The 21,097-nt window shown below is 40.5% G+C and overlaps 2 protein-coding genes across 2 annotated transcripts in view; one reads left to right on the top strand and one right to left on the bottom strand.

The window, feature by feature from the left end:
* The window catches only part of SLC5A12 (solute carrier family 5 member 12), a 127,497-nt gene extending 120,552 nt beyond the window's left edge, over positions 1-6,945 (bottom strand). The window contains exon 1 of the mRNA XM_068261023.1: positions 6,589-6,945. Within this exon, the coding sequence (XP_068117124.1) occupies positions 6,589-6,945 (357 nt within the window). The remainder of the gene's footprint in view (positions 1-6,588) is intronic.
* Positions 6,946-15,508: 8,563 nt separating this feature from the next.
* LOC137537834 (zinc finger BED domain-containing protein 5-like) lies at positions 15,509-17,371 on the top strand. The gene has a single exon (XM_068259788.1). It carries the CDS (start codon positions 15,509-15,511, stop codon positions 17,369-17,371), a length of 1,863 nt encoding a protein of 620 aa, XP_068115889.1.
* Positions 17,372-21,097: the final 3,726 nt, after the last annotated feature.

The following is a 21,097-nucleotide window of genomic DNA, read 5'->3' as shown; positions in this document are numbered from 1 at the left end:
ACCTTTACATGGACAATTTTTACACAAGTGTCCCACTGTTCAAACATTTATTTTCAGTCCAGATTCCAGCCTGCAGAACTGTCAGGGCAAATCGCAAAGGCCTGCCATCAGAGGTCGTTCATAAAAAACTGAAGAGGAGGGAGACCTGCAGCCAACGGAGCAACGAGCTGCTTACTTTAAAATTCAGAGATAAGCAAGATGTCTTAGCCCTCACCACCATCCACTCCGAGGCAGCAACAATTGTGAGGACTTGTTCTCAGGAAGTAGTAAAACCGATGGCCATCGTTGAGTTCACCAAGTTCATGGGACTTGTTCTACCAGGTTTTGGCACCATACAGGCTCAACAGGAAGAGGAAGGCCTGGTACAAAAAAGTGGCTCTATTTTTTTCCAGGTGTGCCTCCAAAACGCCTTTGTCCTGTACAAAAAATCAGGTGACAGGGCCACTTTTTTAAAGTTCCAGCAAGCGATAATTAAATGTCTCCTTTTTGAATATGGACAACCTGCCCCAAACCCAGACCAACTTCGTGCAGTAAATGTTGCCAGATTTGAGGGAAATCATTTTCCTGCCCCACTCCCCCCAACTGCATCAAAACCATACCCCCAAAAAAGGTGCAGAGTTTGTCGTAAAAATGGCATTCGAAGGGACATCAGGTATCATTGTCCGAAATGTCCGTCCAAAGCAGCACTATGCCTTAATCCCCGCTTTGAGACATATGAGTCCTTCATTATTAGTTTTTTTGTTTACCCTTTCACTGCCCACATTTTTATGGTATCATTGAACTGTATTTGACTCTCCGGTTCTGACCTCTGGCATGGATGACAACCACACTTTGAAATTTGACCTCTGGCATAACTAACGACCACCCTCTGACCTCTGGCATGGCTGCCAAATTACCCTCTGACCTCTGGCACGGCTGACCTACCAAACTCTGACCCTTGACTAACACCTTCGGACCTCCTGACTTCCACCTTTCTACAGCTTCTACAATGGTGAGTACCAATGTGTGTATGTTTAGAGACATTGTTAAGCCCTAAGTATACTTTGCTAAAGCCTGGTACAGACTTTCAATTATGATTGGCCAATCACTGACCAATTTTACTATTGCATCTTGAATAATATGAGCAGATTGTGTAGGTAAACCCTCATACTACAGTATCAGCATTTACCTACACAATCTGCTCATACTATTCAATATTTGTTGACTCTCATATTACATGGGAAGGTGTTACAATTGGTCAGTGATTAGCCAATCTTAATCAAAAGTGTGTACCGGACTTAAAAAAAGAATGACACTTTGGGGAGAAAATTGGCCTTGAAAAAGTTGTTGGTGCTACTTGTGGTTATCAGTGTGTGGTGTGCCCAAGAAGCTATCTGATGATGTATATAGGGTACCATTTTAACCGTGACAAGTGAGAGAATATAATTTGGGATGTAGTATTGTTGAAGCCTATGTCATGTGATTTTTTTTTCCTGCCAAAGTGAAGAAAACTGTAAAAAAAAAATGCTATTTTCAAACTTGTGGTGCAATTTCAGCAAGAAGGCATGAATCCAAATGTTACAACATATGTATATCTGAGTAGGCCTGGGTCTCTAGTTTTAAGAATGGTGAAGTTTATGATCTGTACCAAATGTTCTGAGACTCCAGGGGCTTTGCTAAGAAAGAATGACTGTACTACTTTTGTTGCAAAAAAATGGCCTTAAAAAATCCAATGGTGCTACTTGTGGTTATCAGTGTGCGGTGTGCCCAAGAAGCTATCTGATGATGTATATAGGGTATCATTTTAACCGTGACAAGCGAGAGAATATAATTTGGGGAATTTGACAACTGAAACCTATGTCATGTGAATTTTCTTTAGCAAGAAACTGAATGAAAAGCAATAAAATTGTTATTTTCATATACTCGGCACCAAAATAAAACGCTTGTAAAAAAAACCCTCACAAGTGACATAATTAAAAAGACAATACATCAATAGCTACCTCAGCTTTTTAATTATGTATGCCATGATGGTATATTACTGTTACTTTTACAGATAATGGCTTTTAATTACTGATAGAGTACAATGAAAAAACTGAAAAAATGTGCCTCTATTTCCAAATAATATATTGTTGCCATACATTGTACTAGGAACATTATTTAAATGTTGTGATAACTGGGACAAATGGGCGGATAAAATGTGTTGGTTTTGTCTATGGTATCTTTGTCTATTTTAAAACTACAGTGGTTGGAAATATAGAAATAGTGTATTTTTTCATTTTTTTCCTTTTTTTCCCTTTAAAATGCATAGAGAATAACATTATTACTAAAATAAAATATCACCCATGAAAAGCTTAATTTGTGGTGAAAAAAACAAGCTATAGATCATTCACATGTGATCCTGAAGTGGTTAAAAAAGATGAGTAATATACCATCTTGACATGCATATTAAAGTTCAGACCCTTAGGTAACTATTCATTTTTTTGTTTTGTTTTTTTAATTATTTTTTTTTATTTTGTTTTAGTTAAAAAATGTATTTGGGTTTTTTTTTTGGGTGTGGGAGGTAAATGGTTAATTTGAAATGTAATTTATTGTGTTTTGTGTGAAAAAAAATGTATGTACATGCAATTTTACTATTTGGCCACAAGATGGCTACAGTAATTTTTTTTTTTTATTCCAACCTGCAACCGAGTACTCTCACTTTTAGGAAGTATAAGGACGTGATTATTATTATTATTTTTTTATCAGGAAGACCGCAGTTTCTCATAAGAAGCTGTTGATCTTTCTCACGGGGACTTGGATCAATGAATGGGAGCTATGTTCCCAATTATTGATCTCTGGGCTAACGGGGGTGGCATGGGAGCGCGCGGGCGCACAAGCAGCAGCAGCCTTTTGGATGTTACAGTAATGTTCAAAAGGCTAAAATGGTTAAAGGACAACTGAAGTGAGAAGAGGATGGAGGTTGCCATATATTTATTTTCTTTCAAACAATACCAGTTGCCTGGCAGCCCTTCTGATCTATTTGGCTGCAGTAGTGTCTGAGTCACACTAGAAACAAGCATGAAGCTAATTTTGTCAGATTTGACAATAACGTCAGAAACATCTGATCTGTTGCATGTTTGCTCAGGGTCTATGGCTAAAAGTATGCTTATTAAGTAGTGACTGGTATGCTAATTGAGATCTGCAGTCATATTTATAATCAGCAGATCAGGTAAAAGTTAGCTTAGCGCATTATTAATACTATCTTTTACTATCAATATTCTCTTTTTTTGGTTGCTGTGTTTATACTTAATGTCATATTCTTCCCTCTTTTAATAATTGCTGTGGCATAGCTTAGTGGCACTAAAACCTTTTACAGTTTATGGTAGTTGAAAATGCATTTTCTATTTCGCCTTGCAACGTTAGCTCAATTTTTCATCCTCATAAAATGAGTGTACTTTGTGCTCTCTCTATAAAGTACTGACTGCCCAGTAGTGATGAGCTTGAATTTTGCATGGTAGTAATGTTGATGTGAAATGTGGAATTACAATGCAAAATTGTTATGTGAAATTGCAAAATGTATGCCCATGGACTTTAACCCTTTCTGCTTTTATGTCAGGAATGTCTGTCCTTGACGTTTTTTTTTCTGCATAGGTCTAATGTAGGACCTAGTCCGACACTGGAAAAATGGCCAAAGTTAGGTATTGTGTCAACCTCTTCAGATCAAAGTGTCTGACTATGTCTGACATTGATCACTCCCAGCCCCATCCTCCGCCACTGTGCCCCATTATGTAAATATTGCCTGGGCGCATTCAGGCTGTCACCAGGGGCGCCATTGCTGGATTTAGTCTAGCACAACGTCAACATATGTGGATCAAAGTGTTGGACAAAGTCCAACAATTTGACCCTGTCCAGCATCACACAGTGCCACGTAAAAACAAAATGACCCTGTCACGCATGTAATGGAGCAGAGCTACAGCACATGACCTGGAGCTGTCCCCGCCCCCTTCCACTGATGCTTTAGACTAAGGAGGTGGAGACCTTTTGGGGGGGTGATTGCAAAAATGGATTGGAAAGGGTTAATGTAGCTATGCCATTTCACATATCTCACACGTGAAAATGTGTTTTTCTTATGCCCCACAGACCTCAATACATGGCACAAAAAATTATACAAAATTGCGTAAAATCTAAATTACCCACTAAATAATAATTTTGATCAGTCATAATTGCGGAAATTAATCAACACTACTGTCTAGTCAGACCCTATATTTCTGCATGAGTATTTTGCTGCCCAAAGGCAGGAGAATTGGACTATAAGATTCCCTTTTTCTCCCCCAAAAGTGGGGGAAAAAGTCACTGCATCTTATAGTTCAAATGCAGGGAGTTCCTGACTTGTGAATGCCTGCCAATACGAACCTCCAACCCACCGCAATGTTGGGGACTCCCTGTACTGTGCCTATGCAGAGGAGGACACAGGGACAAACAGAGGACACACAGGGACACAAAGGGGCATAGAGGGGGACGCAAAGGGGCATAGAGGATGACACATGGGGGACACAGGAGGACACAAAAGGTACAAGGGGGCATGAGGTATAAAGGGGGCATAATCCACAAGATGCCACTTTACCATGGATGCACCAGGTTTTAGTATGTATGTATGTATGTATGTATGTATGTATGTATGTATATATATATATATATATATATATATATATATATATATATATATATATATATATATATATATTTCCAGTGTTTTTTGTCCTCTAAACCTAGGTGCATCTTATGGTCAGGAGCGTCTTATGCTAGGTACACACCATACAATTTTCTGTTAGATTTTCTCTTAGATTTACTTGCCAGATAGATTTACCTACAACATGGAAAAAAAGCTAACAGACGAATCGAACAGAAAATTGTATGGTGTGTACCTAGCATAATAGTCTGAAAAATACAGTAACTGTTATCAGCAAAACACACCCACTATGCATTGTGCTATCAGGGAGGATCTGGGGTGGGGGGTTCATTTTCTGTACTCATATATCATGGTAAGAAATGTTAATAATGTTCAACAAAATCCTTGAAATGTGTCGATTTGAACCAAGGTAGTTGATTTTTTTAAAATGTATTTATAAAATTTTATAAACAAAAGTGGAATGTAATTTACATGCTGCATTACTGATTTTTGTGTTTTAAGACATTGGCATGCCAGCACCATATGTAAAATAAGTATTGTTTCTTTGTTACTTGGTGCTTTTACTTATAGTACATTAGTTGCAATGTGTGCTATTCCCAATTTGTTTGAAAAAACATTCCTACACCTTCTTAATTGTTCCCTCTCCTGGTTGCTAAAATGCTGATAACATTTGCACAGGAATGAAAAGGGTTGGAGAGGGGCAAATTGCAAACACAAAGTACCGATGTACAGGCTAGCTCAGAGTCAGCTGAAATGATTAAAAATGGTAGTGACATTTTTTTTTTTTTTTGTTGTTTTTTTTTAAAGACCACCCTCTGGGAAAAAGCATAAAATTCAAAATGCATGATTGTGCATATGTATAAAAAGTTCATTAGTTCCAGAGTAAAAATTCACTACCAATTACTTTTTCCGAGGTCGCTGTCACAATAGAATCCATTTTCACATGGGATATTTTCAAAAGCACTTACTGAACAGCAATTACTCAGTCCAACTGCCAAAACAATGTGTAAGTGAGTATAGCCCCTTTCCAGGGAATGCTTTTCTACAGTAAATCTTGAGGATCCTCCATGATGTGATGAACTAGGCCATCCCCTGATAGATTTGTCAGATTTTTACTGCCTAATGTAAGTGACAGCAACGCAGAACAAAAGTAATTTAATAAACATTTTAATCTGTGAGAAATGTACCATATTTTTGGGCATATAAGACACTTCGGACTATAAGATGCACCTAGGTTTAGAGGGCAGAAACCAGGGAAAAATATATACTAAATCTGTTGCATCCATGGTCCAGGAGCTTTTTGTAGCTGTTCTCTCCCAAGTATTTTCCTCCTGTGTCCTCCTGTCCCCTTCTGTCCCCCCATGTGTCTCCTCCACTCCCCGTGTCCTCCTATGGTTCTGTCCCCTTGTGTCCTCCTTTGCACCCCCTGTGTCTCCCCTTTTGTCCTACTATGTCCTCTTTTTCCAGGAGACATGAGGGGAGTGGAAGAGGGCACAAGGGCATAGTATAGGGAGTTCATGACATTGCAGCAGGTCCGCGGTTCATATCGGAAGACGTTCATAAGTCAGAGACTCCCTGTATTTGGCATATAAGACGCAGGGTCTTTTTTTCCCCATTTTTGGATGAACAAAAGTGTCTTATATGCCGAAAAATACGGTACTTCTTAAGTGTATAGTTTTTTTTATTTTTAGTAGCAGTGGTCCTTTAAAACTGTTAATTAAAACTCCTTATGTAAGTATAAAACAAAAGATCAGTTAACAACGCATGTAAATAAAATAAATCTCCATATCCTTCTTGCTACACGTGGATCTCCCAAGACGCAAACTTAATCCAATAGTGGATTACTAACTGTTCTGTCCTGATGGTTGTTGTGTCTAAACATGTCCCACTTTTTAGTAAGTTGCTATTTAGTATCTAAAGTTTATGTGCATATTTCTTACCTCATAAGTGCTAGTAACTCCAGACCTGTAGAAGACTGGGATAAACAGTTCAGCAGAAATAGTGATTACACATGTGTAGGCAATAAGGAAAAATAGATAGTGTGCTCCAAAACGAACGACTTCTGCAGGAGCCCCCAAAACAGTAATAGCAGACATAAAGCTTGCAGTCAGTGACAAAGCCACGGGTCCACATGTCATTTGTCTGCCACCAATCAGGAACTCACGGGATGTTTTATTTCTCCTTTCTTTAATGGCAAAGAAGACTCCAATGCCTGCTGACACAACCAGGAGGGCCGCAAACACAACATAGTCCCAGATTTTAAAGGTAGCAATCTCAGGCTCCTCAAATTCTGGCATCTTGGCTGCTAATTGTTGCTTGCTCTTGAAAATTAAAAATGATGCAATTTCTGAATCTGTTTGTCATCCATATAGAATAGTGGTGGCAAAATCAGAGTTTATAGTAAGTACTTTGCGCTGCATAGACAGATGGACATCTGCCGCTGCCTGAAGTGAAAGGGGATATATTGTTAACTGATTCACTTATTCTTATTTACATCTTCACAAGTTCTCAGGTGAGGCAAAGTGCTGTCAACTGGCAAATAATATTGCTTAATTGCTTTACAGCAGTGATGTATGTTATCACTGCTTTATTTAGTTAAACATTAACCACCTCAATGGATGCTGTCTATATGGTACTGAATCCCAGGATCTGATATGTTCTGCTCACTAATCTGACTGTAGGAAGTAGCATTAATCAGACAGCTAGCAACAGAGAGAGCTAGAGCGATGGGGGGACTTAGACCATTTGGTTTGGAGACAATCACAACCAAGTGGGCCTTGGAGGAAAGTGATGGGGGAAGGTTGAGTGCAGAAAAAAAGGGAGTGGTGCCACAGAAGTCAAATATAGCGTGACAAGGTTCAGTGCCCTAACTTTTCACTGTTGATCAGTGTGTTTTCTGCCAGTGCCCTGTTGTCCAAACTTCCCCCAAAATGTGTTACATTTTTCAGTTACAGTATGCCTTCAGTTTGTAGTATTTTCAAACCACTGATCAAAACAGGGATCACCTTTGACATAGATTGTCAAAATCTTTGACTGCTGGTTGAATACTGGTAGCCTTCCATGACTTCTTGCCGATATTGTGGGGCCACCTTTAACTTCTTGCAAATATTGTGAGTCAGCTATAAGTGCTTGAAGGGCTCTGAAAAGTGGTACGTATTATTGCGACACTGCATCACTGGGGCACCAGGATAAGCTGCTATGAGTAAAATACCGGTTTTCCCAGCACCTATCCTAACCTTAACCCTCCAGTTAAGGCTCTTAACCCTAACTACCCTATCCTAGAAAAAAGCGCCTAGAAAAAAAGGGTGCGGGTTATAGCCGACCTTTTAAAATATTGTCTATAATATTTTTTTTTCTCATTTCTTCCTCTTTACCTGAGACAGAATAATAAATATGTTAAAATAACTGTATTAAAAAGGGCACAGGGAGTATCCAAAATTACAAAATATTGTCTAAAACAATGAAAACGAGAAAATATTTACAGTCCTAATGAGGACACAAAAACATTTTGTAAATATTAACAATATTTTACTGCAACTAACCCTAACCCTACTCTCACTCCGAACCCTCCCTCTACTGATGCCTAACCCTAAGACCTCCCCCTTGTGGTGCCTAACCCAAAACAACCCCTTCCTGACCCCTAACATAAAACCCCCTTTCTATGTTGCAAAGTACGCAAATATAAAAAAATACAGTTCTAAAATACATTTCAAAATTTGCAAAATATAACTATAATTTAGAAAATAATTCTCAAAACGTATTTCAAAATGATAAATAAAACATTTAAAATATTTTAAAACATAATTGTCAGGATTTCAAAATGATCATTTTCAAAATGTTCGTTCTCAATACACAAAAAATTCCGTAGGACGAGCCTGGACCCAAATTTCTTATGTTGGTGCCCAATAGCCGATTTTTTGCATTAGCAATTATGATGCACCTATGATTCACCCAAATAGTCCATTAGCCGTAGGCACCCAAATGTCATGATTCCCCCTGGAGGTACCCACCCTTAACCCCCCCCCCCCCTTCCATCTAAGGCCAATCCTTAACTCCCCCTACCACTCAAAGTGCCTAACTGATAATTTTAGGCAGCCAAGTTCCGATAGTTGTAGCAGATCGTTTAAAATTGGCTACAACCATCAGATTCTATGTAATAATCAGTCAGCTACTACTCACATCGGGCACCCAAATGAACGGCTAGGGCGACCGATTGCCGATATTTAACTTTAGGAGATCATGGCACTAAATCCACCTGATCTTCTGAAAAGGACTGCCAGGCTGCATTGTCACTTACCTGACAATCACTCATGCGTGGCTTCCTCTCTAAGATGCAACTCCTGAGAATGCGACAAGCCCCACTCCACCTTTCCCAAATTGTTGTCACTAAGGGGGGGTTGAGGCTAGGGAAGGTGTGTTTCTGGGATTTGATGCTTAGCACAATGGAAGCCACACAAGAAAGAAATCTAGAAGTGTGGCCCTATTGGTATTTGTAGATGACCCCCAAACAGCCCTTGAAGGAAAGAAAGTGAACCAAAGGGAAAATGCATGAAACTGGCAACAACTAAGACCTTTTTTTAATGTCTCATTTTAGAAAGGACCTATTTTCTAGTAAATGTGAAGGCCCAGAAAAGTTTCAATTTACATTCAAACTGTTAAACAGAAACTTTAGTTTTCCTTCAACATGCCCCCCCCCCCCCCCCCAAAAAAAATCCTATTTATATTAATAATATAACAAAGTTCCATAGTTTGACGGCAGTGGAGTATTGTACCATGTTAGCCATCCGTAAAAGAAGTTTTGAATCGGGATGATTCCATTAATTGGCTAACTTAGAAAAAAAGGAGTGAGCCTTCAGCTATGAAGCCTTACTCAGACTGATTCCTATATACTGGGCTGGCAGCATTTAAAACACAGCTTGTACACAATGGACATTAAAAAGAAGATCCATTGTTCTGCAACCATAAATATGTTATTGGGTGCCTTAATTACAACATCATGAGGATCTCACAGGGAGGCTAGCTAGACTCTCATGATGTTGTAATTGAGGCATCCAATGCCATTTATTTATAGTTGCAGAACAATGCATCTCCTTTGTACTGTCCAGTGTATATACGCTGTGTGTTCTAGTTGTCAGTATACAGTAATCAGTCTGAGGAAGGTGTCATAGCTGAAAGGTTACTCCTTGTTTTCTAAGTTAGACAATAAATGGTATCCTCCTGATTCAAAACGTCTTTCTTTTCCATAGTTTGCAAACCTAAAAGGCATTGCAAATTAGAAACTATGCCACTTTTGCAAATGGTTTAGCAAAATAAATCTTGTCAGGTTTTCCAACCTCCATTGTCATTGGGTTGGTAACAATAGCAAACAATTTGCAGTTAGAGCGAACTTCCGTGGTTTGTGATCGCGGAGAACCGGGAAGTTTTCCAGTAGTTAGGTTCGCCCCCATAGTGCACCATTAGGGTCAACTTTGACCCTCTACATCACAGTCAGCAGGCACATTGTAGCCAATCAGGCTACACTCCCTCCTGGAGACACTCCCCCCCCCTTTATAAAAGGCAGGCCCCACCGGCCATTATACTCACTCGTGTGCCTGCAGTAAATAGAGAAGGGACAGCTGATGCAGTGCAGACTCTCTCAAAGGGAAAGATTAGTTAAGCTCTTGTAGGCTTCTTAGCTTGCTCCTTGCTGATTACTATTGCTAAAATATCACTCCACAATAGCTCTTTTGAGAGTTCTTGTGATCTATTTTTTTTTCTGTGTCCCACTGACACTTGTGTTGCATAGACAGCCTTGATAATCCATACTGTGTGTGTGCCACTGCCAGGCCTAGCACATTCAGTGACTACCTGTGTGTGTGACAGGTGCACATTGTAATACCCAGTACTGCATATACCTACTAGCTGTTGTTCACAGTGCACCCACCTACCTACTTGAGCGCATGCAGTGTGATATACCACTCCATGCATACCTGTTAACTGCACCTGTGTGACTGACTGCACATTGTATTAGTCAAGTCAGTGCATACTTCATACCCCCAATATGGACAAAACAAAAGGCAGAGGCAGGCCACCTGGCAGGTCTGTTCGAGGTCGCGCTGTCATGATTTCGTGCGGCCCACGACCAAAGTACAGCGTTCAGAACCAGAAGAAAGCACGTGCCATCAACCCCCAATATTGTCAGGACGTAGTTGACTATTTAACACAGAACACCTCATCTTTCTCAGCTTCCGCATAGAAGCGTGACATATCCTGCTCTGATTCTGGCATCCCACTTAACACTCAGTCGGCCGCCACCACCAAAGTGCCATCACCCCACAGCTCAGAAGTGTGGAAATTGTTTTGTGTGTCTGCCTCAGATGAGAGCAATGCCATCTGTACTCTCTTCCACCAAAAATTAAGCCGTGGAAAAGACTAAGACCCGCGTAGGGACAACTACCTTACGAAGGCACATGATTACAAAGCCCAAACTGCAATGGGATGACCACCTGAGGGAAAGCAGCACACAAAAACAAATCCACACACGGCAGTGGAAGATATGCAATTATTTCTCAAAAAAAGGAGATACCCTCTTTCTTTGGAGACATTTTTCGGAAAAGTTCCTGGAACGGATGGGTCCCAGTACCCGTCCATTGGAACTTGGCTCATTAGTTTGTATGGAGATGAATGCGGATATGGGTGATAGGGATCGGGAAAGGGGAAAATTTTGTTGGGATAAACCTTCTGTCGAGGTTGGTCTAGTTGCAGGGGTATGGAAAGGTCAGTGGATTGTTTTTAATACTTTGAAACTAATAAAATGGAGTCATTAAAAATTTTAACAATAAATGTTAATGGAGCTAATGTAGGGAGTAGGGACTAAGAGGAGCAGAATTGTTTCTGATTTATTAAGAAATAAAATAGATATAGCCTTAGGGCCCGTTCACACTGCACGCGTTTCCAGCCGCGTTTTGGAAACGCGTGCAGGTGGCCGATACGCACGACATCAGACATTGCATAGAGTGCAATGTCTGATGTTCACACTGCATGCGTTCCGGACCTGTGCGGTCCGGGAACGCATGCTGCACGCAGATTTTGCTAAAACGCGTGGCTGTCCCATTCACTTTTCAGTGATGGGATCAGCCACGCAACGCACACAAACGCGGATGGCCATGCGTTCGTACGCGTTGCGGTCCGCACGCGTTCCGCACGCATGGCCATCCGCATTTGTGATCTGAACGGGCCCTTACTGCAGGAAATGCATTTCCAAACGGGGAGAACACCCAAAATGCTTGATAAAAGATATAATTGGATATGCAATAACAATAGAAAAAAAAAAAGAAAACATGCGGTGTAGCGATTTTGATAAACACGAAGACCCCAGTAATAATAGAAAAGATCATCACTGACGACTCTGCGCGAGAGTTAATAATAATAGGGAAACTGAATGATCAGTGGATAACAATCGCCAATGCCTACGCCCCTAATGAGAAGCAAGTAGATTTTGCTCTTCAATTTTTTGAAAAAGTAATAGAAGTGGCTAAAGGGAGAATCATTATAGGGGGGGATTTTAATCTAGTTTTGGATACCTTCTGGGATTCTTCCCGAGGCCATATTCATGCAGTAGGAAAATCGGAGACCCGGCTGAATACCCTGATGAATAATCTATCTCTGCTTAAAATCTGGAGAATAAAACATGCTGGAGAAAGAGACTACACCTTCTTCTCCAAGGTAAATAAATCATACTCCCGGATTGATTATATATTCATCACTCAATCACAAATAGACTCAGTTGAGGAAGTAAAGATTGGACAGTTTACATATTCTGATCATGCACAAGTAATCGTGACACTTAAAACATCAGCAATAGGCCTAAATAGAAGAGGATGGAGATTAAATCCTGATCTCTTAAAAGAGGAAATTGTCAAAAATGAAATAGCAGATGAAATAAAGGAATTTATTGAATTCAATGTATTGGATGAAATCAAGCCATGCATGGTATGGGACTCTTTTAAGTGTGTGATGAGAGGAGCTTTGATAGAATTAGCAGTAAGGTCGAAAAGAATCAAAGCAAAAAAAATAATGAATTATTAAAAGAATTAAGAACTGCAGAACAGAAACATAAGATGCAATTATGTAGTTTGTCATTAGCTAGCCTGACACGGGTCAGAACAGAACTGAATGACCTGCTCGATAAGTGTGGTGTAGAATACAAGGAGACAAAAAATAAATTAATAAAAGGGAGAAATAAAGCAGGGAAAATTTTAGCTGATATCCATAGGGGTAACAAGAAAAACATCACGATTAGGAGGATTATGGATAAAGATGGCATGGTAAGGAGTACAAATGAAGAGATAGGTGGTGTCTTTACGGAATTTTACACCAATCTCTATAACCTTGAGAAGCCCCAAGAGACGCCTGCAGCCTTTTTAAGTAATATTGAAACTGAGAAGTTATCAGTGGAAGAAAAATTGGAACTTGAGAAACCGATAAGTGAGGAAGAATTTTTAATGGCGTTACATAAATGTAAAGTAGGTAAAAGTCCGGGTCCCGATGTATTTTGTATAGAATTTTATAAAACATTCGAAGCTGAAATATCGAAGCTTTTTTGTTGGATGGTTAACTCGGAAGAAGAGTCTACATTCTCATGCTTAAATAACAGTGCATTAATAACCTTAATTCCACCTCCACCTCACACTCTACAGCAGCGTTCCTCAACCGGGGTTCCGCGGAACCCTGGGGTTCCGTGAGAACCCCTCAGGGGTTCCGCGGCATTTTGGTACTTCTGCGGGACAAATTTGTCCCGCTTTCTCCTTCCGTGGGACAAAATAGTCCCACTGATGCGACCGGCGGATTGATTCAATCCGTGCCGCATCACGCCGCTTTCTTATTGGGCAGTCTTCGCGCCCTTCACTGATGCGGAAGCAGTGAGCGTAGTGGACGCGCGGAAGACGAGCCTGAGCGAGAGAGGAGGCGGTGAAAGAGACGGCTGAGGAGACGCATCGAGGGCATTCACCCGGTGAGTATATTGGGCCTGTGCAGCATGCGCTTTTGTGGATGGCTGACTGGGGGCCTGTTACTTTCCCCACCCACACGCTTAGAAATAAGGGATGCAGAAGGTGCGACTTGCACAGAGGGGCCCCCAGATCCTTAGCTACGCCCCGAGTGTGTACTGTAGCCAGCCAGAAACCTGTACGAAAGGTGACAGCAAGCCTGGCGCCCCCACCCCTGGCTGCAGCTTTCAGTGTTACTGGGACAGTCCCGGCGCATGTAAAATTCAGATGACTGAATTCCTTCTACTACAAGTTACTCTGCTGACATGTTTCTGATTAGCAGACACAAACACAGAGGCCTCACAGAGCCGAGAGCCAGAGACAATGCCAGTCACTACGCTACGGAGAGACAGACAATGGGGGTCCCTGTTCCAGCCTGCACCTCCATGCCTGTTATATTGGGGGTCCCTGTTCCAACCTACATCTCTGCCTGTTATTTTGGTGGTCCCTGTTCCAGCCTGCACCTCTATGCCTGTTATATTGGGGGTCCCTGTTCCAGCCTGCACCTCTATGCCTGTTATATTGGGGGTCCCTGTTCCAACCTACAACTCTGCCTGTTATATTGGTGGTCCCTGTTCCAGCCTGCACCTCTATGCCTGTTATATTGGGGGTCCCTGTTCCAGCCTGCACCTCTATGCCTGTTATATTGGGGGTCCCTGTTCCAGCCTGCACCTCTATGCCTGTTATATTGGGGGTCCCTGTTCCAACCTACATCTCTGCCTGTTATATTGGTGGTCCCTGTTCCAGCCTGCACCTCTATGCCTGTTATATTGGGGGTCCCTGTTCCAGCCTGCACCTCTATGCCTGTTATATTGGGGGTCCCTGTTCCAACCTACATCTCTGCCTGTTATATTGGTGGTCCCTGTTCCAGCCTGCACCTCTATGCCTGTTATATTGGGGGTCCCTGTTCCAGCCTGCACCTCTATGCCTGTTATATTGGGGGTCCCTGTTCCAGCCTGCACCTCTATGCCTGTTATATTGGGGGTCCCTGTTCCAGCCTACATCTATATGCCTGTTTAGTTACTTATATTGGGGGGTCCTATTCCAGCCTACACCTCTATGCCTGTTTGGTTACTTGGGGTTATACTTGGGGTGATTGCCACATTGTATTTGGGGGTGAGAAATGCATTTATTATGTGAGATGATTATTGCATTTGCTATGTTAGTAGATTGGGGCAATTTATATATGGGGTGATTGCCACTTGTATACGGGGGTGATTAATGCACTTATTATGTGAGATGATTACTGCATTTGCTATGGTAGTAGATTGGGTCAATTTATATGTGGGGTGATTGCCACTTGTATACGGGGGTGATTAATGCACTTACTATGTGAGATGATTACTGGATTTGCTATGGTAGTAGATTGGGTCAATTTATATGTGGGGAGATTGCCACTTGTATACGGGGGTGATTAATGCACTTATTATGTGAGATAATTACTGCATTTGCTATGGTAGTAGATTGGAGCAATTTATATGTGCAGCAACCCCACATATAAAACGCTACATTCAACCCCCATAGCAAATGTACCAATTATCTCACAACATATTACATGGGGTAATTACTTCATTTCATATGGTTGATAATAGCTGCATGGAAGTAGATTTGTGCATTGCATATATGAGGGTGATTCCTGCGTTTCATGCAGGGATCATCTCTGGGTAGCCTGATGTCATTTCTAGTAAGTTAGGATGAAACATTAAGTGGATTTAGTGGACATCTTTGTTTATACTTCCACTATTTCCTTCTGTTTTATGTTTAGATTTTCTTGAAAATCTTGAAAAGGATGAGTGGGGGACCAATGTGGCGCTTTGTGAGGAAGAGGTGTGAGATGGAGGAAGGTGACAGTAGGCCTGGGCCTAGTACAGAAAGCACTGATCAGGCTTCTGATGATGAAGCAGCAGTACACTGTGAAAACAAGGACAGCAAAAAAGTCCGTCTTTATAATGAAAGCTACCTATCACTAGGATTTACTTGGATTGGTGATCCAACCTGCCCTGTTCCATGGTGCATAGTCTGTGGCAAAAAACTTGCCAATGCTGCAATGGTTCCAGCAAAACTGAAGAGCCACTTTACTACCCATCATAGCCATTTGACAAGCAAAACTACAGCATATTTTAAACGGCTATTGCAGTCTCAAAGCAAGCAGAGTCAAGCCTTTGTTAAGAAAGTCACAGTGAGTGAAAAGGCGCAGGAAGCAAGTTACTTGGTGGCAGAGCTTCTTGCCCAGAAAAGAAAAAGTCACACCATTGCAGAGAATGTCATTATGCCAGCATGTAAAATTATAGTGAGCAAAATGCTTGGTGAAGATGCTGCACGAGAAATTGAAAAGGTTCCACTGTCAGACAGCACGATAAGTCGGCGCATCGATGACATGTCACGTGATGCTGAGGAAGTGCTGTCTAGTCAGCTGAAAACTAGCAGCTTTGCTATGCAGGTGGATGAATCCACAGATATCACCAGTAAGTGCCATATTATGTCATTTGTAAGGTTTGTAAATGATGGAGAAATTCAAGAAAACTTTTTCTGCTGCAAAGAGCTGCCTGAAACGAGTAAAGGCCAAGATATATTTAATATTTTAACTTCTTATCTAGAAGAAAAAGGTCTGTCTTGGACAAACTGTGTTGGAATATGTACAGACGGCGCACCATCAATGGTTGGCTCAATGAGAGGGTTTGCTTCACTTGTCAGGAAGGAAAATCTGAGTGTTGTCACAACACACTGCTTTCTTCACAGGGAGGTCCTGGTGTCAAAATCTCTTGGAGAAGAAATGAAAAAAGTACTGGATGATGTCACAAAAATGGTTAACTTTATAAAACAAAGACCACTTCATTCAAGAATGTTTAAAAAACTGTGTGAAGACATGGACAAAGAACATGTAAATCTCCTGCTTCATACTGAAATAAGGTGGCTAAGCAGAGGAAGAGTTCTCAACCGGGTATTTGAGCTTAAAAGTGAATTGCAAGAATACTTTCAGCAAATTAGCAACGCACATTTTTCTGGGTGTTTTGAGGATGGAGAGTGGCTTCAAAAACTGGCCTACTTGGCAGACATTTTTCAGCACCTGAACCACTTGAATAAGTCCCTTCAAGGGCCAAGGGAAAACATTCTGACTTCAAGTGACAAAATTCTTGGGTTTCAAAGGAAACTGAGTCTTTGGAAAAATCATGTTGCTAATGGAAATCTGAAAATGTTTCCACTGCTGAGTGGACTTGAAAGTGAAGAAGGATATCATCAAGTTTCTAATCTTATTGAAAAACATCTGGAAGACTTGCAGAACAAAATGGAACATTACTTTCCTTCACTCTCAACACAACAGTATGACTGGGTGAGAGACCCCTTTTCTGAAGAGTGTGCTCATCCTGTGAACTTTTCTTTGAGAGAAGAGGAGGAATTTTGTGAGTTACGATGTGATCGTACGCTAAAGTTGAGATTCACTGAGCTGCCACTAGACAAGTTCTGGATTTCTATAAAAGAGGAGTATCCTGAAATTCATACAAAGGCAGTGAACATTTTGCTTCAATTCTCAACATCTTACATGTGTGAGCAAGCTTTCTCCTGTCTGACATGCATCAAAAGTAAGGCCAGAAATAGACTTCTTTCCGTTGAAGATGAAATGCGTGTTTGCATATCCAAGGTTCGACCACGAATTGATGCTTTGTGCAAGAACAAGCAAGCACAGGTTTCACACTAGTGAGGTAAGGTAATTTTTTTTTTTATTCTTATACTGTTTGTACATAATTTATATGACATTAGTGGTGATAGAATGCAAATTGTTAAACGTTTTAAGTTTGCAGTCATAATGGCGATGCTTCTCGGCATCATTTTCATGCAGGGGTTCCCCGAGATTTAAAAAAATTTTTAGGGGTTCCTCAGCCTAAAAAAGGTTGAGAAAGGCTGCTCTACAGCATCATTAACTAAAAGTCTCTGACCCACTTCCATTGAAGAAATAGACTACCAAAACACAACTTAAACCCAACCATTCAACTACAGTCAAATATTTGAATATTAGAGCACGTTAAGCTCTCTATTTTCTTTTTCTTTTAGTTTAGTTTAGTTTAGCTAAGTTAAGATACCTCAGCTAAGAAGTAAGGTGCGGTTATATCATGATAAAGAACGTCCTCAACATAGAACAATATCCTTCAAGTAAATCATCTCAACAGTGACACAATTATACACTCTGGTGGTGGCCCATGCTGGCCTTCTGGTTACACCAGACGTTCCCCAATTTCTTCTCTAAGGACTACCCTCGCTTTGGCTACCTATTAGGTCCTGTAAATGCCATGGCGAAGAGTACAACACTCATTGACTTTCCCATTGCGCAGACTCTAATTATACTACAACACAGTTTATATATAAATCATACATTTTTGAGATGTTATTGTCTATCTGTAACTGATGACTCACTCTAATTTACTAACTGCTGATAAATGATCTATGTACTATAATATACTGAACTACACTCTTCTTCTGTACCGTACTGCACGTTATGATGTTATAATACTCTATTGTACTGTTCTAATATGATTTAATGTAATGCTACATTATGCTGTTATGCTATTCCAACTACAAAATAAAAAAAAATGTTTATAATAAAAAAAAAATAACCTTAATTCCAAAAGAAAGTGTGGAGGGAATTAGATGTGGAGAATATAGACCAATATCATTAATAAATGCAGACATAAAAATATATGCGAAGATATTAGCAGATAGGCTAGAGAAAATATCCAACAAGCTATTAACCTCCTTAGCGGTAACCCCGTGTATGACACGGGGTAAGCCGCCGGAGGGTGCCGCTCAATGACGAATGGAATATTGGATAAAAGATTTAAGATTAAAAACGGCGTAAGGCAAGGATGTCCACTGTCACCAATCCTCTTTAACCTATGTATGGAAGCCCTGCTTTTAAAAATTCAGGCATGTGAGGAAATTCGGGGTATTCAGTCGGGCCAATTACATATTAAAACACTTGCATATGCGGATGACGTACTACTGGTCCTCAGTGATCCGCTTGAATCCTTGCGGAAATGTGGGAAGGTGTTGGAAGCATTTGGAAGTTGCTCAAATTTTAAAATCAATGAAAGAAAGACCAGCATTCTTGATCTGGGATGTCCTACAAAGACAAAAGATAAGATCAACAAAGAAATAAGCTTTGCATGGAGCAATGAGATTAAATATTTGGGGATAAAAATATGTAGCAAGGTGGATAATCTATTTGCTGCTAATTATAACAATCTGATAGAAGATTTGAAAAGAAAATTGAAAAACTGGGACAGACCGCTGTTTAATATAGTAGGCCACATTGCGATCATTAAAATGATGATCTTGCCTAAAATCATGTTCATAATGCAATGCGTCCCAGTAAAAATATCGGGAATTTGGTTTCAAACTTGGCATAAAATCTTCCAAGACTTTATTTGGGCAAATAGCAAGAGGCGGAATAAATATGATATAATATGCAGAAGAAAGGAGAACGGGGGCCTGGCGGCACCAAATCTAATGTGGTATTATAAAAGCATTTATTTGGCAAGGGTTATCATGTGGAGGTGGGCAGAAAGTAGAGGGGATTCTGGGTCGATCTGGACTGCTTTGGAACAAAATGAAATCGATTTTACAAAGATCTTCTCATGGATCCCCGAGAACATCCAGCTACAAAGTAAAACAACGGCAAATGTATTGATCAAACCAACTTTAAGGATATTATCACAGACAATAGAACTGTGTGATAAACAAATGAGTACCTCCCCATTAATGACCTTGAAAGATAAGGGATTTCCACCTGCCAGCAACTTAACCTGGTTTGAAAGAAATAATATTGCAATGGACGTTAGAATACTTGATCTGATAGGCAATAAAGAACTTAAAATTGATAGTCTTTTAAATAAATATGGAGGGAAAGGGTTTTGGTGGGTAAATCAAGTAAGCAGTTATATTAACAAACTAAAATCAACGGGTACAAAAATAAAGGAAAGATTAAATATATGTGAGAAAAATATCTATACAATATATCTGTATAGTGTGATGCCACCAGCGTATTGTGATGGCTGGAAGAAGGATCTAGATAGAAATTTAGCTGATACATGGCTTAATATATGGCAGAGGTTGAGTGCAATTCATGATACTAGCCTATTGTTAGTGCAATATAAAGTGTTGGCAAGGTGGTACATGACACCGAAGAGGCTTAATAAAATCTCTAGAGCAAATAGTGATACAGTAAGTGTATTAAATGTAGTAAAGGAATGGGTGACGAAGTACACATGTGGTGGGGATGCCCAAAAATTCAAGAATTTTGGGGTAACTTGGAATCATTTGTAGTGGGTGGAGAGGTGACGAAAGGTGAAAGGTTGACGGCTGAGGGAGTGATATTTAGTACCTCAAATCAAGGCGATGACAAAATGTTTAAGTTTTTAAAAGAAATAGGAACGTTGGTAGCAAAGGCCCTAATTATAAAAAACTGGAAAAGCAATATGACTCCGACTATAGAAGAGTGGTGCAGCCGTATGGGTGAAACCTTGACAGTATATGAAAATGTGTCAATAGGGGGAACACCGGTAGTAAAGGACTATAGAGACATGTGGGAGGATTTGTTGCATATAGAAATACCTGTCTTCTCTTTCTGACAATCTTCCCTTGCTGGCCCTGTACTTCATTGGATTGGTACCCTAAAATATGACTCGACTGATGAGGGATGGAAGGAATAAAGATATATCCCTGTAGGCCCATGCTTTGTAGGGGGGGAGGTATGGATGAATAGTAGGATGAATTTTTGGATGTATTAGGTTTAAGAAATGTATGGGAGTATGTTTTGTATGGTTTTTTGTTTTGTTTTTTTGTTTTTGTATGGTTGGTGTTTTGTTTTTTTATAGATTATCAATATCATACGGACTATGATGCAAACTTGGGCCCAAAGCCACAGGAGCATTGCAGTGAAGTGCATCTAATCGACTGGGCAATATATTGAGCTGAAGTCCGTGAAAAAAAAAGAATAAATATTAAAAAAAAAAAAAAAAAAAAAGGAGATACCCAAACTGTACCGTGATGTTGAAATGTTGAAAGGCAAGTGGGGTCATCTCTGGCACACAGCGTTGCGTCAAGGGACCATCTGACCACGTAGTCTGCAAAGCACGGTCAGGCCTGCCCGAAGACTAAGTCAGTCCCCACACACAGCATCTCTGCCTGCACGCCGTGTGACCTCCTGCCCCAAGACTAAGTCGCTCCCCACACAGCATCTCTGCCTGCAGGCCGCTTCACTGCCTTCTCCGCCACCACCAACGGGGTCCAGGACTCCAGGTGGATTCCTGAATTTTTAAGGCCGCTATAAGAATTTTTCTGGTGCGTGTACAGGCCTGCCTAATTTTTCTGGCTGCACTGCGGCTGCAACAACAAAACAAAAGGCATGTACATGTGCCAATTCCCCTTC

This window comes from Hyperolius riggenbachi, chromosome 11 (genome assembly GCF_040937935.1).
Source record: "Hyperolius riggenbachi isolate aHypRig1 chromosome 11, aHypRig1.pri, whole genome shotgun sequence".
NCBI lineage: Eukaryota > Metazoa > Chordata > Amphibia > Anura > Hyperoliidae > Hyperolius > Hyperolius riggenbachi.
The sequence above is the reverse complement of the archived record's forward strand: the minus strand, read 5'-3'. Positions and strand labels throughout refer to the sequence as shown.

Coding starts and splice junctions, on each gene's coding strand:
- LOC137537834 (XM_068259788.1), top strand. CDS start 15,509: ATGGAGGAAGGTGACAGTAGGCCTGGGCCTAGTACAGAAAGCACTGAT.